Source organism: Berghia stephanieae, chromosome 1 (assembly GCF_034508935.2).
Source record: "Berghia stephanieae isolate SIO BIC M18660-M18661 chromosome 1, UCSD_Bste_1.3, whole genome shotgun sequence".
NCBI classification, from domain to species: domain Eukaryota; kingdom Metazoa; phylum Mollusca; class Gastropoda; order Nudibranchia; family Aeolidiidae; genus Berghia; species Berghia stephanieae.
The window spans coordinates 101,386,010-101,398,509 of record NC_088360.1 but is presented as its reverse complement, the minus strand read 5'-3'; the positions used below and the strand labels follow the sequence as shown (position 1 = coordinate 101,398,509).

At 33.4% G+C, this 12,500-nt stretch overlaps 2 protein-coding genes across 4 annotated transcripts in view; one reads left to right on the top strand and one right to left on the bottom strand.

Moving 5' to 3' along the window:
* LOC144962556 (1-acyl-sn-glycerol-3-phosphate acyltransferase epsilon-like) overlaps nucleotides 1-6,333 on the top strand; it is a 34,168-nt gene extending 27,835 nt beyond the window's left edge. For both annotated transcript variants that reach the window (XM_078895591.1, XM_078895592.1), the window contains 2 exons: nucleotides 1,651-1,774; nucleotides 2,576-6,333. In XM_078895591.1, coding sequence (XP_078751717.1) covers nucleotides 1,651-1,774; nucleotides 2,576-2,798 — 347 coding nt within the window. In that variant the 3' untranslated portion in view covers nucleotides 2,799-6,333. The remainder of the gene's footprint in view (nucleotides 1-1,650; nucleotides 1,775-2,575) is intronic.
* Nucleotides 6,334-6,985: 652 nt separating this feature from the next.
* Nucleotides 6,986-12,500, bottom strand: part of LOC144962555 (uncharacterized) — a 57,590-nt gene continuing 52,075 nt past the window's right edge. The window contains exons 38-45 of one of the 2 annotated variants that reach the window (XM_078895589.1): nucleotides 12,419-12,500; nucleotides 11,739-11,908; nucleotides 11,278-11,519; nucleotides 10,779-10,890; nucleotides 9,787-9,997; nucleotides 9,286-9,442; nucleotides 8,638-8,796; nucleotides 6,986-8,142 (exon numbers count right to left, since the gene is read on the bottom strand). The exon at nucleotides 12,419-12,500 is cut by the window's right edge and continues 84 nt beyond it. In XM_078895589.1, the coding sequence (XP_078751715.1) occupies nucleotides 7,993-8,142; nucleotides 8,638-8,796; nucleotides 9,286-9,442; nucleotides 9,787-9,997; nucleotides 10,779-10,890; nucleotides 11,278-11,519; nucleotides 11,739-11,908; nucleotides 12,419-12,500 (1,283 nt within the window). In that variant the 3' untranslated portion in view covers nucleotides 6,986-7,992. The remainder of the gene's footprint in view (nucleotides 8,143-8,637; nucleotides 8,797-9,285; nucleotides 9,443-9,786; nucleotides 9,998-10,778; nucleotides 10,891-11,277; nucleotides 11,520-11,738; nucleotides 11,909-12,418) is intronic. The other variant, XM_078895590.1, reaches the window with a different exon arrangement.

Genomic DNA, 12,500 nt, shown 5'->3' with positions numbered 1-12,500 from the left:
GTCCTTTGCCTATCTTCCACCAATCACCACCCATCCCACTTAATTAATCGCACCCACCCCCCTTTGCCATACACTAAACGACACAGACGACCATAGAGGCAGACGACCACCTCCCTCCACTCCGCAAACCGCCCTTTCGTGTGTGAGATGGGGGGAACAGGAGGCGCACGCCTTGGACGATTCCATTATACGGGGTAAATTTCAAAATTTACTACACCATAATGATCGCAATGACAATGATCTATGATGAAGGCATGACCCCTCTTCTCTAATGGGTTATTGTTTGAAATGTATGTGACTACTAAAGATGTGTGTGTGTGTGTGTGTGTGTGTCGAACCTAGCAAGTTGCAAGTCTGATTTTTTGTTTTCTTTTGTCCATCTCTTGTCGCCACTCCTTTCTATCGCATTGTTGTCATTTAAAATAATACAATAATATTAAAATTTCGTTTGGTGTTTTAACTAATCAAGTAATATGAGTTTCATTAGTTTCTTCCGTCCAAAAAAAACAGTTATAACGTCTGTATTTTTAAAAGGTCCAATAGAATATTTGGGGACCCCGATAGCTCAGTTGATAGAGCACTCTCTTTATACGCAAAGGGCCAGAGATCGATCCGGGTGCAGTCGATTTTTTTCTGAATCCCTGTCTACTCAGCAATGAATGGGTAGCTGAGTTTGTTAGATCTGGCGAAAAGTCACCATCGACCCTCTTATCACCTCATCCACCCCCTCTTATTATAACTTCACGTCTCTCTCTTACTCTTCAATGCTCGCTGCCCTCTAATGTGTGTGTGTGTGTGGGGGGGGGGGGGGGGGGGGGGGTAGGAGTTGCGTGTGTGTATCAACGCCACGAACAACTCGATCAACGCCTTGGGCGATGCCATTATCTCCGTTAATGGGGATAAATTTCAAATTTTATTAAATTATCGAAGTAACAATGAAGTACGGTGAGCAAATAAAGAAGGCATCACCCTCTTCTCTAATTAGGTTACAATTTGAAATGAGTGTGACTACTCCGTGTGTTTTACTCCTGTAGGCCACGGTTTTCAGTTTTCATCGTGTAGCGGTCTTTAACGGTTCAAGAATGAACGGACCGGTCTAGAGACCGGTCCTTGCGGTCTTCATTTCCCAAGGACCGTAGGACAGTGGTCCTTAAGCTTGCCAAGGACCGCCCCGCACTAGTAAACAGTAAATATTGTACTTAGAATTGATAATAGTATCTGCAGTTGTTACTCAAATTTAACCAAAAAAATAAGTACAAAATTTGACAAAATGCATCCATAAGGTTAAATTTCAGCTTCAATTTATGAACAGAGGTGAATTGTGTGGATGTTCTTGTTTCCGTGTCTTCAAAAGGGAATCCCGAAACGATTCCACCATTCATTTTTGTTAATTAATTGTAAATAAAATTTTTGTTCATCTTTGTTTTTCACTTTTTCGGGCTTCAAGAAGTATTATTTATATTTACCCAGTCTGTGAAACGGAACATTTATTCATCAATGTATCTGTACTAAAACAACAAAATACTATCAAGGATAATTTTTCTCCACGTTTCCTCATTTTAAACAAAATACTTCAGTCTTTTCATTATTTGTTCACATCATCACAGCTACCTTTAACATAGACTCAATTCTTTTTTTTTTTCATTTAAGATGTTTTATTGGGTGTCCCCAAAAAGATTCATATCCATGTAAAGAGAATACCTATAGGGCAAGTACCCCATGAAGACTCAAAACTGAAAGAATGGCTCTATCAAAGATTCATGGAGAAAGACAGGTACAATCATATAATCATATTTTGATTCAGTTTGTCGCATACCCACTCGTCATTAAAATGTAAATTCTCTTGGTGCAGGCTTTTGAGTAGATTTGCATTTTGTGTTATCTATCTTCTTTGTATGTGTAGTTCCTTAGAGTACGTTGTGGATTCTGTATGCTGTATAAATTAATTATTACAATACATAACATGGGTGGTACGTTTGACATTATTAAATTGTAAGTAAGCAAATAAATTTGAAGCTTAAAGTTTGTGCGAGGATCGAGGTAAATTATATGTTGGACTGGGTCTTTGTGTGCATGTGCATGAATGCTATTGGATTATTTTACTTTATACATATGCAGTTTTCATTTAATTCAATGTATTATGATTCCTTCATGTAAAGTGCTTAGAGCCTGATTAATTCAAGGCAGGGCTCTATACATGCTACATTTTCCCCATGCCATCAGGACTTTAAAAATGAATAGATGAAAATGAATTGTATTATGTTAAATAGTGGAATTCCTATAATTATGAATTAAAATTGTAATTAGAAGTCAGCAATAACATCTTTTTTATCTTACTTTTCTATATTTTTTCAATATCACAGGGAGAATAAAATGCCAGGTGCTAAGAATGAAATTCAATGCCATTTTTGTTAACCCTAATAACAAATGCATCCATAAATTTGCATGTGTACTCCTGGTAATTCAAGTTTTTTTGGGGGGTTTTTAAATGCGTTTCTCCTTTTGTTTCACTCATTACTTTACAACTATTATGGTACCATAATTTTTGGTTGTTTGTGTTATTTATTTTTTTCAGGTTATTATCAGCTTTCTACCAATCTGAGAATGAGGAAGAAGCCAAGTTTCCTGGTCCTTGCAAGACTCAGCCATTGGCCCTGAAATCTGTTCTGCCATCAGTTTTGTTTTGGGGTGGAAGTTTTGTAGCCATTCATGCCTTTAAGACGTCAAGAGAGTTTTATGGCAAGCTTGCATTAGGGACTATGACTATGGGTCTATTTTGGATGACAGTCAAGAGGTAGTATATGTCAGATATGACGATATCAAGGACACGTGGGTTTGTTATCTCATAATTTGTCAATACTCATTTGTTCACTTTCTCTCACTTTAAAAAAAATGTCCAAGCCAAGTTTATTCAGAAAAAGAGTCAATGCTTAAACTTGACATGAATTATCTTTGAATAGGAGAGATCAAATATTTTTTTTAAATAGCTATGTCAAAACCTTTTTATATTTCGTGATAGCCCACTTGACCTTAAAGTTGATGATATTATTTTTATGATTAGAATTTGTCTAGTTCTGTAGAATGGTAATGTAAGAAACGATTCCCCTGCGTCATATTCTAGCCATGCAAGCGCAAAGGTGTAACTTTAACTTTGTTTTCAGCACAAACTCAGTGCGATACAGTTTACAATACTTTGAATGTATAGGAATGTCACTGAACCAACTCCAATTATGGAAACACTGAAACCTAAATTATTATTAAGTTAAAATAGAACTAGATGTGAAAATATTGGAATCACTTGCATGGTTAAATACTTGACACCACTGACTTGTTCCATGGTTTTTCATTGACGGGTTTATGCTTTTCGCTGATAAATTAATTTCTTCTTCTTCTTCATATACATTGACTAACCGTCAGACGGAGAATTGTTGTTGACATTGCATATATGGAAAATAAAAGTAAAGAATTGAAGTGCCTTTCTGATATTCTGCAATGCATTTTTAAAGTTCTCTTGATATTGCTCAAAAGCTTGACACCAACAGTTAAGCGGAATATATTTGAGAAAAAAGAGTGAAGACAATTTAAAATATTGAATAGAAGAATATCAGAATTTGAATACCCTGACTGTTTAGTTTTAAAAAATGTATTTGATTTAATTCTATGAGTATCTCAATGAGACCATTTGAGCCTTTGTACAAAATTGTTATTTTAGCCCTAACCAGAACTTCATGATGAGGCAATCATCCTCTTGTTTTCATGTATATAACTGTTTTATCACGAATGTCATCTGTAAAATATATCATCACAGATTGTTTAAATGCATCATTATTGATCATACTACTGCTATTTTACTCTGTGATCCTTGGCTGCTTGATCTACGTAGCACATTGCTGCTATTTGGAGATTATTGATTATGATTTTCATAGTTTTGTAGTTTATCTGTTGGACCTCATGGTCTTGTGGTATGGCACTTGCTTTTAGAATGTATCTCCGTGTTTAGAGTGACTCGGTGGGTGGCCCAAGGTTGAATTCTTGGAAAAGGCTCTTCACTCAAATTCTCTCACCGTTTTCAGATATAAAATAAGTACATGGCTGATAACAGCAGTCTGTATCAAAAGAAAATTTGTACTAACACTTTACAGGCATCATGTCTCATTCCACATGTTAAGTTTTGCTAATGGCTTGGAACACTTGTAAAGCGCTTTGAGCATATTTAGTAAATACTGCGCTATATAAAAGCTCATATTTTTTAGTTTTTGTTTGTTTGTTTATTGTTTATTTTAGTTTTAATCATTTGTTTATTTGTGTGGGCATTTACGATTTTCAAGATTAATTTTTAATCCTGAGAACTATCAAACCCGTTACTTAAATCCAAATTTACAGATATTTTTTAATCTGAGGTTCAGATTTATTTTTACCAGTGTTTTAGAAGAAAATAGGTGAAACTATTATTTTACATTGTGACCAAATTGAACTATTCCTTTTTTTTTAAAATCATTTTAAATTTGTAGTTTGTAAAAGCTAAGGATGGAGACATGCACCTTGGGTTGATGCATATTTATTAATTTTTTTTTTTTTTTTCAAAAAGAAATAAATATGCAGATATTTTTGGTATGAGGCCTGCGCTATAGGTCAATCTGTTTTTTTATGAAATTGAATCAAATTGTAATAACAGCCATTTATGCAAAGAACCAGGATGCTTTTTTTTCAAGTGAATTTCATCAGAAAAAAATGATTGGGGAGCAATTACTGATAGAAAATGATCAAACTTAAGTTGTATGGGATTGTACTATTTAAATAAAAAGAACCAAAAAAAAATTAAATGCCATTGAAAGGGTTTGAATCAGCATTAATTTTTTTGGCTTTGTCTCAAACAAAATGTTTTGTTCAAATAAATCACATAATAATAGTTGATTTTTAGAATGCTGCGTTGTATCTGGCTTAAACACGAATCCTCTTAATATTTTTTCACCCTTTTTTTATTTAAATAGTCATAATACTGTATTCAACTATATCCCAGTTGCCCTACACTTGCCATTTGTGGCCTACCATCTCAGTCTGGTATTATGTCGTGGTGAACCAGATACTAAAAATTGTCTCTGAAGTCTAAATTATGAAATATTACTCTTTGAATAAAATTCCTCATTGAGCAGAATGAAGGCAATTTTTTTCATTGTTTTAACATTTCAAATATTTTCACTTTTAATTCATTTTTTTTAAACATCTGGTTTACCTTGACATACTATCCGTTTGAGATGATTGGTCATATTTTATTTAACCTAAATATTGTTATAAATGTTTGTATTTCTTTTTTGACCTATTTTTAGTTCCTGTTGAAAACTGCATTATATTGTTATGATCCTCTTGATAGAAACTAGAGCAATAGCTGACAGCTGATATTTTTCAAGTTTAAACTTTTGACTTATGAAATAAGTTGGGTTTTTTATATGTTATGTTAAGAAAATTGTGTGTTATTCGGTTTGAGCATTTTTATTCCTGTTCAAGTAGCTTAAATTGCGTTTCTAAGAGATTAAAAACATTGAAATGAATTATTTAGAGAGAAAGAGAGAGAGAGAGTGTGTATGTGTTTGCGTGTGCGTGTGTGTGTGTGTGTGTGTGTGTGTGTACCATGGTAAGCTACAAAGAAACTGGCTCTGGGTGGGGTTCCTGCCTCCCATAGTGGGCAGGGAGGTACATACTGTGTCTTCTATCCCCCTATATCTGTTTTCCAACTAGCTGTCTGTCTTTGTCTTGGAATGAGATTACTTGGTTTTGTCCTGGCCCTGGCCGGGTACCTTGACTGGGAGGGAAACAGTCAAATGCATAGTTATTGTTTTGGAGATGATATTTTTTTCCTTGTAACTATCTCTCTGTTATGCATTGTATTATGTTTTCTTTATATTTATACGATTTGTAAAACATTTGATGTGTATTCCTCTTAGTGGGGACCTGTGTTTTGTCTGGATGAGACTTTTAGGTAATCTCAAACTAAGTGCTTTGATAGTGTGCTTTGGAATTACATCTGTTTCTATTTGAACCAATTTCCCCTTTTGTCTTATCTCTTTCTTGGCCACTTTAATTGTTATTTCTATAACTTTTTACTATCTTATTTTCTTCCTTTTTACTGGCGCTGATATGACCTAAATGTGTTGCAAGTGCCGTAAAACCCTTAAAAACAAAAACAAAACAAGAAACTGGCTCAAAACGAATAAAAGTTTCACATATGTTAATCTTTTATTACATTGATTTATTTTTAAGCGTTAAAAAATCATTTAGCATGTCTTTGTTTTATTGATACACATAAAAATCAAAATAAATAGTAAATTTTTAAAATTACATTTTTGGCAATTTTTTTATTAGATAGCCCAGCCAGTAGTATTGGGCCGATTAAGGCATTCTGTTAGAGTCTTCTTTTTTCTTTTGCCCCTTCCTCTGTCGCTTTTTCTCATTGTCCTGAAGTGAGGGGACTTTTGTCAAGGCCCTGGCTGGAGACCTCTGACCAAGAGAAGTAGTCGGAAGTCAGTGAGAGTATTTTTATGTGAGAAATATAATTTTCCCTGTAAAACATCTCTCACCTAACTTTGTATTTACATTAGGAACTATCCGAGTATTACCTTTAGAGCTAGGATGCCATGCTTTTGTCTGTGTGAGACTTTTGAATGGATTTAGCTGAACACAAGGGTAGATTGGTTCTAAGATCTACTTGAAACTATCCTCCGTTGTCTTCCTTTTTTTGATGCTCCTGCTATCCAAGGGTGTTGCAGCCACTGATCTCTTGATCTGAAATTATCTCATAGGGTTTACAAGTGGCGTTAACTTCTAAAATTAAAATTAAGTGAACTGGCTGGTAGTTGAAGTCAATTTGCTTGCTTGTTATTAAATAATTTTGCAGTTGAGGTAGCTTTAAATTTTCTTTAAAAAAATAAAAATATATGCAAATATATATATATATATATATTATATATATATATATATATTTATATTCTATATATATCACCCTTAATGCTTTATTTATTCCACCATCAGGCGATGTCAAATCAATATATCCGGTTACTTACTGACGCCTTAGATCCTAGCTATGACATTGATGTAAAGAGTCGAGTTCTGACTAATGGCTGTTTCATGCTAGTTCAAAGGACAAGATACAGCTTCCAAAGTGATCACGTTGGTCTCAAAGAACAAAATTGACCCTTTTCTTCATTCTTTCCAAGAGCATTGAGTCAAAGAGTGATGCATAGCAACACGATGATGCCTCTGCAGTTGGAGCACTTCAATTCAACTCAATTCAAATTTTCTCTATAATCGGAATTATTCTGTATTACTCTGAGAGAAATCAAAGTCACCTTTATTGGGCAGTTTTGTGAGGTATCTGGAGGTCCAGGCAGCTTCATAATCAAGAGGAACAGTATTGATCTTGGGTGCAGTCAATATTTTTTTTTTCTGACTCTCCTATCCACCCACCAGTGATTGGGTAGCTGGGGCATGGGTCTTTCTGACCTGATGGAAAGTCGCAGATATTTTAGAATAGTGGGTAAAGTATGAAAAATTTCCTTTAAGACTCCCTTTTATTACAGGCACACAATGCCAGGATCCAATTTTACTATCATTGTCACTGAACATGATGTTACAAAACGCTATCAAATTTGGTGCAGCGCTGATATGGTCTAAAATATCCTTATCACTGTTTAACTTCTAAAGGCAGTTGAAAAGCTCAAAGCAGTACACACTGAACAATACAATCGTTTTCTAAGTGCAAGATAGTACAATCTATGGATCAGAAAGTCAAGACTGTCTGGTGAAACAATTAGACCATTTCTTCAATTTGCATTAAGTAATATAAAGGGCAGGATAATTCACACTGACCTTAAAAATAAATTCACTTTTGCGTGTTTGTCCAACCCTGATCCTAGTAGAAGTTACAATTTATCAAATTTAAAATTGAAAAGCATTGTTCACAATTTGTATAAATTCATCAATACACTCCGGTAAATTTTAGATATCCCAGAAACATCTGTTTCTATTTTCTTTAATTATTTTGGCTAGAAAAATTTGAAGAAAGTTGTTATCTGTCTTGTTTAACAATTCCCTTGACATCCAGGCTCCTTTTGTGCTCTTGACAAGAGTGCTGAAACTGTTTTTATCCTGTAATAGAATTGGTGCAAATTAGATATTAATATAGGCTACGTTTGAATAAGAAAAAGACAGAGCAATGACTGTCTGTGTGGAATAAGGGGCTCCATCTGACACCCACCGTATCATTCTGGTATATTTACAGAGTAAATCAAATAGTCAGAATTCACTTTCACGTCTCAGTTAAATCAATATGCTACCCTATCATTAACTGAATTATGTTTGTTCATATTTGAGGCTGTCACAGATTGTTCAAGAATCTTAATTTCAGACATGCCAAAGTTACAATTAATGTATAATTTCACGCCAACCTTGTATACAGAGACATTCATCATGAAATTTCACTGCTGATCAAATTCTACTTTTTCTTCTTTTGTTTGATTTTGACCCATTCATATCTTACAAGGCTGGATGTGAAAAGATTTTTAAAAATACAGAACTGCTTTTACGTTTTCAATCTTGCACCATAAAGTAAACATTATAATATAGAATACGGCCATTACTCACAGTTCCGAATTTTTTTCCATACATTCTGTTCCCATTATCCAGAACTTCTAAAATTCCTTCTTTGGCGTTTTCAAGCTGACTAGTGGCAGAGATGAAATGAATATCCCTTCGTGTCAAGATGCTGGATAATTTTATCTCATCAATAGGTAGCATTTTCACCTGCAAAAACCATGAGCGGCATAAAAATCTCAACTCATTAGCTAAACAATAGAAATTCATAGTCTAACCAAAATAATAAAAGAGTCCTTTTCAGAAAGCTATGTTATATCACACAGAAATCAAATACAAAAGTGATGTGCTTCAAAGAAATAATTGCTTTTGATGTTGACTGACCAAAAATTGTAAGCGTCATAAACTACTAAAAACCATTCTTAGATTCGAAAACTGTAATGGGTGGTCATTTTAATATTATCGCAAGTTTTATTCTATCAACTATAGATAGAAACGTATTAGAAAATAATGAACAACATTTTATTGATTGATGAAGGATCTTGAGCTTCAAATACTCATATGTTGCGTTTTTTTTTTCTCTTTTAAATCTGTAATGTACATTTCATTCAATCCTTTTTGAACTCCATAACTTCTAGCAGCTTATGTTAAATTAATTTGGACTAAATTTAAAATAATGATCGTGATTCCACCCATCACCTGTGGTGTATGTATAAGAATGATGAGACGAGTTGTCTTTTCCCTAAATGGATAGTCTGCTGCCAGTTGGATTGCTTCCTGTGCATTTATAGTAGATGTCTCGGACGTCACAGAGGAAGAAGGGAATGCTTCATACTCTTCTACAGGACTAAATAACCTGAATGAATAAAAAAAATGAAAGTGAAAGAAAATAAAGATTCATCTTATTGACAGTGAGGTTATGGAGAAGTGTGTACTTTTAATTTCACTTTAATAGTTTTTAAAGTAATGAATAGTATCCTCCAAAAATAAAGTACTTTCATAACCTAATTGCCCATCAAATATTTAAATTGATTATTTCAAAAAGTGTATAAACTATCTTTTCTGCAGGCATTGAATATTCTGAGATATAAAAAAAATCTGGATTGAAAGTAAAGAGATGACAGTTATTAAAACTTGGCTCCTACAAAATAATATTTACTGGTAAAATAATTTTAGATAAGTAATATAAGACTGACACACCTTTGATTAATTAAATGAGCTCTCGGTTCCTGAAACAATTCATTTCCATCATAAGTCACAAATCCCATTGTAACATCCGAAATATATAAGCTATTGACAATTTTGATTGCTTCATCAAATACGCCATTATCACCAACCAACTTTGTGTGTAGTGGCTGTACAAATACAATGTCTGTTTTGGGTTTATCAACGCTCACCCTCTGGCATGGTTCTAGGGGAATGTACAAACATCATTAGCAACATTTTCTAAGTGTTAAAATCCAAATGGTGAATTTAATTTAAACTGAGAGAGAGAGAGAGAGAGAGAGAGAGAGAGAGAGAGAGAGAGAGAGAGAGAGAGAGAGAGAGAGAGAGAGAGAGAGAGAGCGAGATCAGTGCAAGTATGTGTTTGTGTGTGTGTGTAAGAGAGAGAGAGAGAAAGTTTCATATCTAATATTATTAGGAAGCTATTCTTCCACTTTAAGGAGTATGTAAATCATTTTTAAAAAAAAGAGAAATTGTTGGAGATAGGTTATCCGCTATTATCATGCGGAGTCAAATCGTTGACATAAGATAATGGAGATATAAATCATGTAACAAGAGGCAGACGTCTTTTTTTGTTTTAAACTTGGGGCAAAAACTGCATTATCAAAGCAGAGAAGGCATGGGACCCTAAACTTATGGAGAGAATCAAATTAAGTAGTCTAAAACTTTAAAGGAACCAAGTTGGATGAAATGTGTAAACAAGTTAATAACAAAATTGATCTCATATTTGATTGTCAATAACATACTAAACTAGTCAGGGGCAATTGAGAGGATTTATGAAACAAAAGTATTACATAAATGTAGGTTTAAAAAAGGCGTACAGTTACAACATATTTTCCTTGTATTGAGCTAGAAAATATTGCGAATATCAAAGAATTAAGAAAAATTGTATCTTGACAACAAAATCTAGATGAGTAACACATGCAAGAGAGACAAACAAAATATAGAATCATTGTTTCATAACATACCACACTCCCTTGGTGGTTTTATGTCAAGGCCTTTAAGTCTGCAGGCGTCTACATACCCCATCAATACCACACATCCAGATATCCCATCACATTCCTTTAACTGGCACACATTCTTTTTTTAAACATAAAAGAAGAAATATTTCACAGATGTAAATGCAGGTTTATTCTGTCTTTATATCACATTCTAGAAGTTAAATTAACCCATTATAGATATTTTGTAAATTTAGCATCACTGGTCTAGAATTAGGTGTTAAACTTCTTCATAGAAAGGATATAGATAATCATAAATACAAAAAACATAAAATAATAACGAACAAATTTTACATAAAAGAAGTTGTGAATGAAGTATTCGAAATATAATGTTCATATAATTTTTATATGATTAAATATTTTTAAAGTTTGGTCAATTTAGTTAATCTTATGATATCTAAATTGCATAATACAACTTACTGGACTGATGTTTAAATTTCACAACAATTTTATTTAAATCAAAGATCACCTGAAAAGGTTTTGGGTCAACGTAGAGAGCACATGTTGCCAGTTGGGAATTTCTCTCAAAGATTTTCGAGCAGATTGAATCAGCTTCATTGGTATTGTTGCAAGAATCTCGATGAGTCTTCTTTGGTGCAAGACAATGCTGGTCTTTACTTAATTCATAACTGTTCTGGAACAAAATGGCTGATTCTGAAATTGTTCCATTGCTCAATAGGAAATCTTCTCCAGCCTCCTGGTTGTTGGTGCCTGTAAATTTCATGTTGGTTTTAATGGGTTTGTTTTTGTTTTTTTTAAACGTGTCTTTTGGCATACATGTATAAACAAAACAACGGTAAGAGAAGTGGAAACTACAATAATTAATTAATCATACAACACACCATAGACATGGAATAAACCATAGGTTTTTAATTATAAGTATTATATCCATTTGCTAATACATTTCATATTAAGTTGAAAAGATATTACCCCACAGTCCAAGAGATACATTGTTCAACTGTTGAGATGCTTCGAAAAGATATAGATTTTGTTTGGTGTCAAAGGTCACTCTAGCCAATCCATTCGAAATCAGTAAAGAAAGTTTCCCTTCAGCCAGAGATAAAGACATGGCTTTGTCGGGTGTAGAGTAGGGCAGGAAGCTGAGTAGGAATGTAAATAAGAAAAGAATTATATATATATATATATATATATATATATATATATATATATATAATATATATATATATTATATATATATATATATATATATATATATGTGTGTGTGTGAACAATTGATGTTTTATTATCCATTTGAATTCAGAACTAGCTACTGATGTACACAGGAGGTTAGGCTGGAGGTTGGAAATGAATAAGTAATAAATAGATATGAATATTTATATATAGAGCATTTCCACGGATCTACATGCTATATGCGCTTCACAATGTTTAATTTATTATCCTAACAGCCCATATGGAATTAACTTTCCATTCCATACAGTACCTGTTGCCTTTTAGGTGTCCTTTTTGTACTAACACTCTTACAATATTCGCTACTGCCTATAGGCAGGTGCTCATTTTCACTTGAGTCGAGCGAAACAATCATATAATTATACATCTACCATTTTTAGATTTATCATTGCTAATGAGAAAAAATAAGGAGATGAACTTACTCAATAAGCTCTCCATCCAAAGATGAGAACCATTTTTCCATATTTAATTTTACTCCACTTTGTTTAGAAAGTATCGTCAATC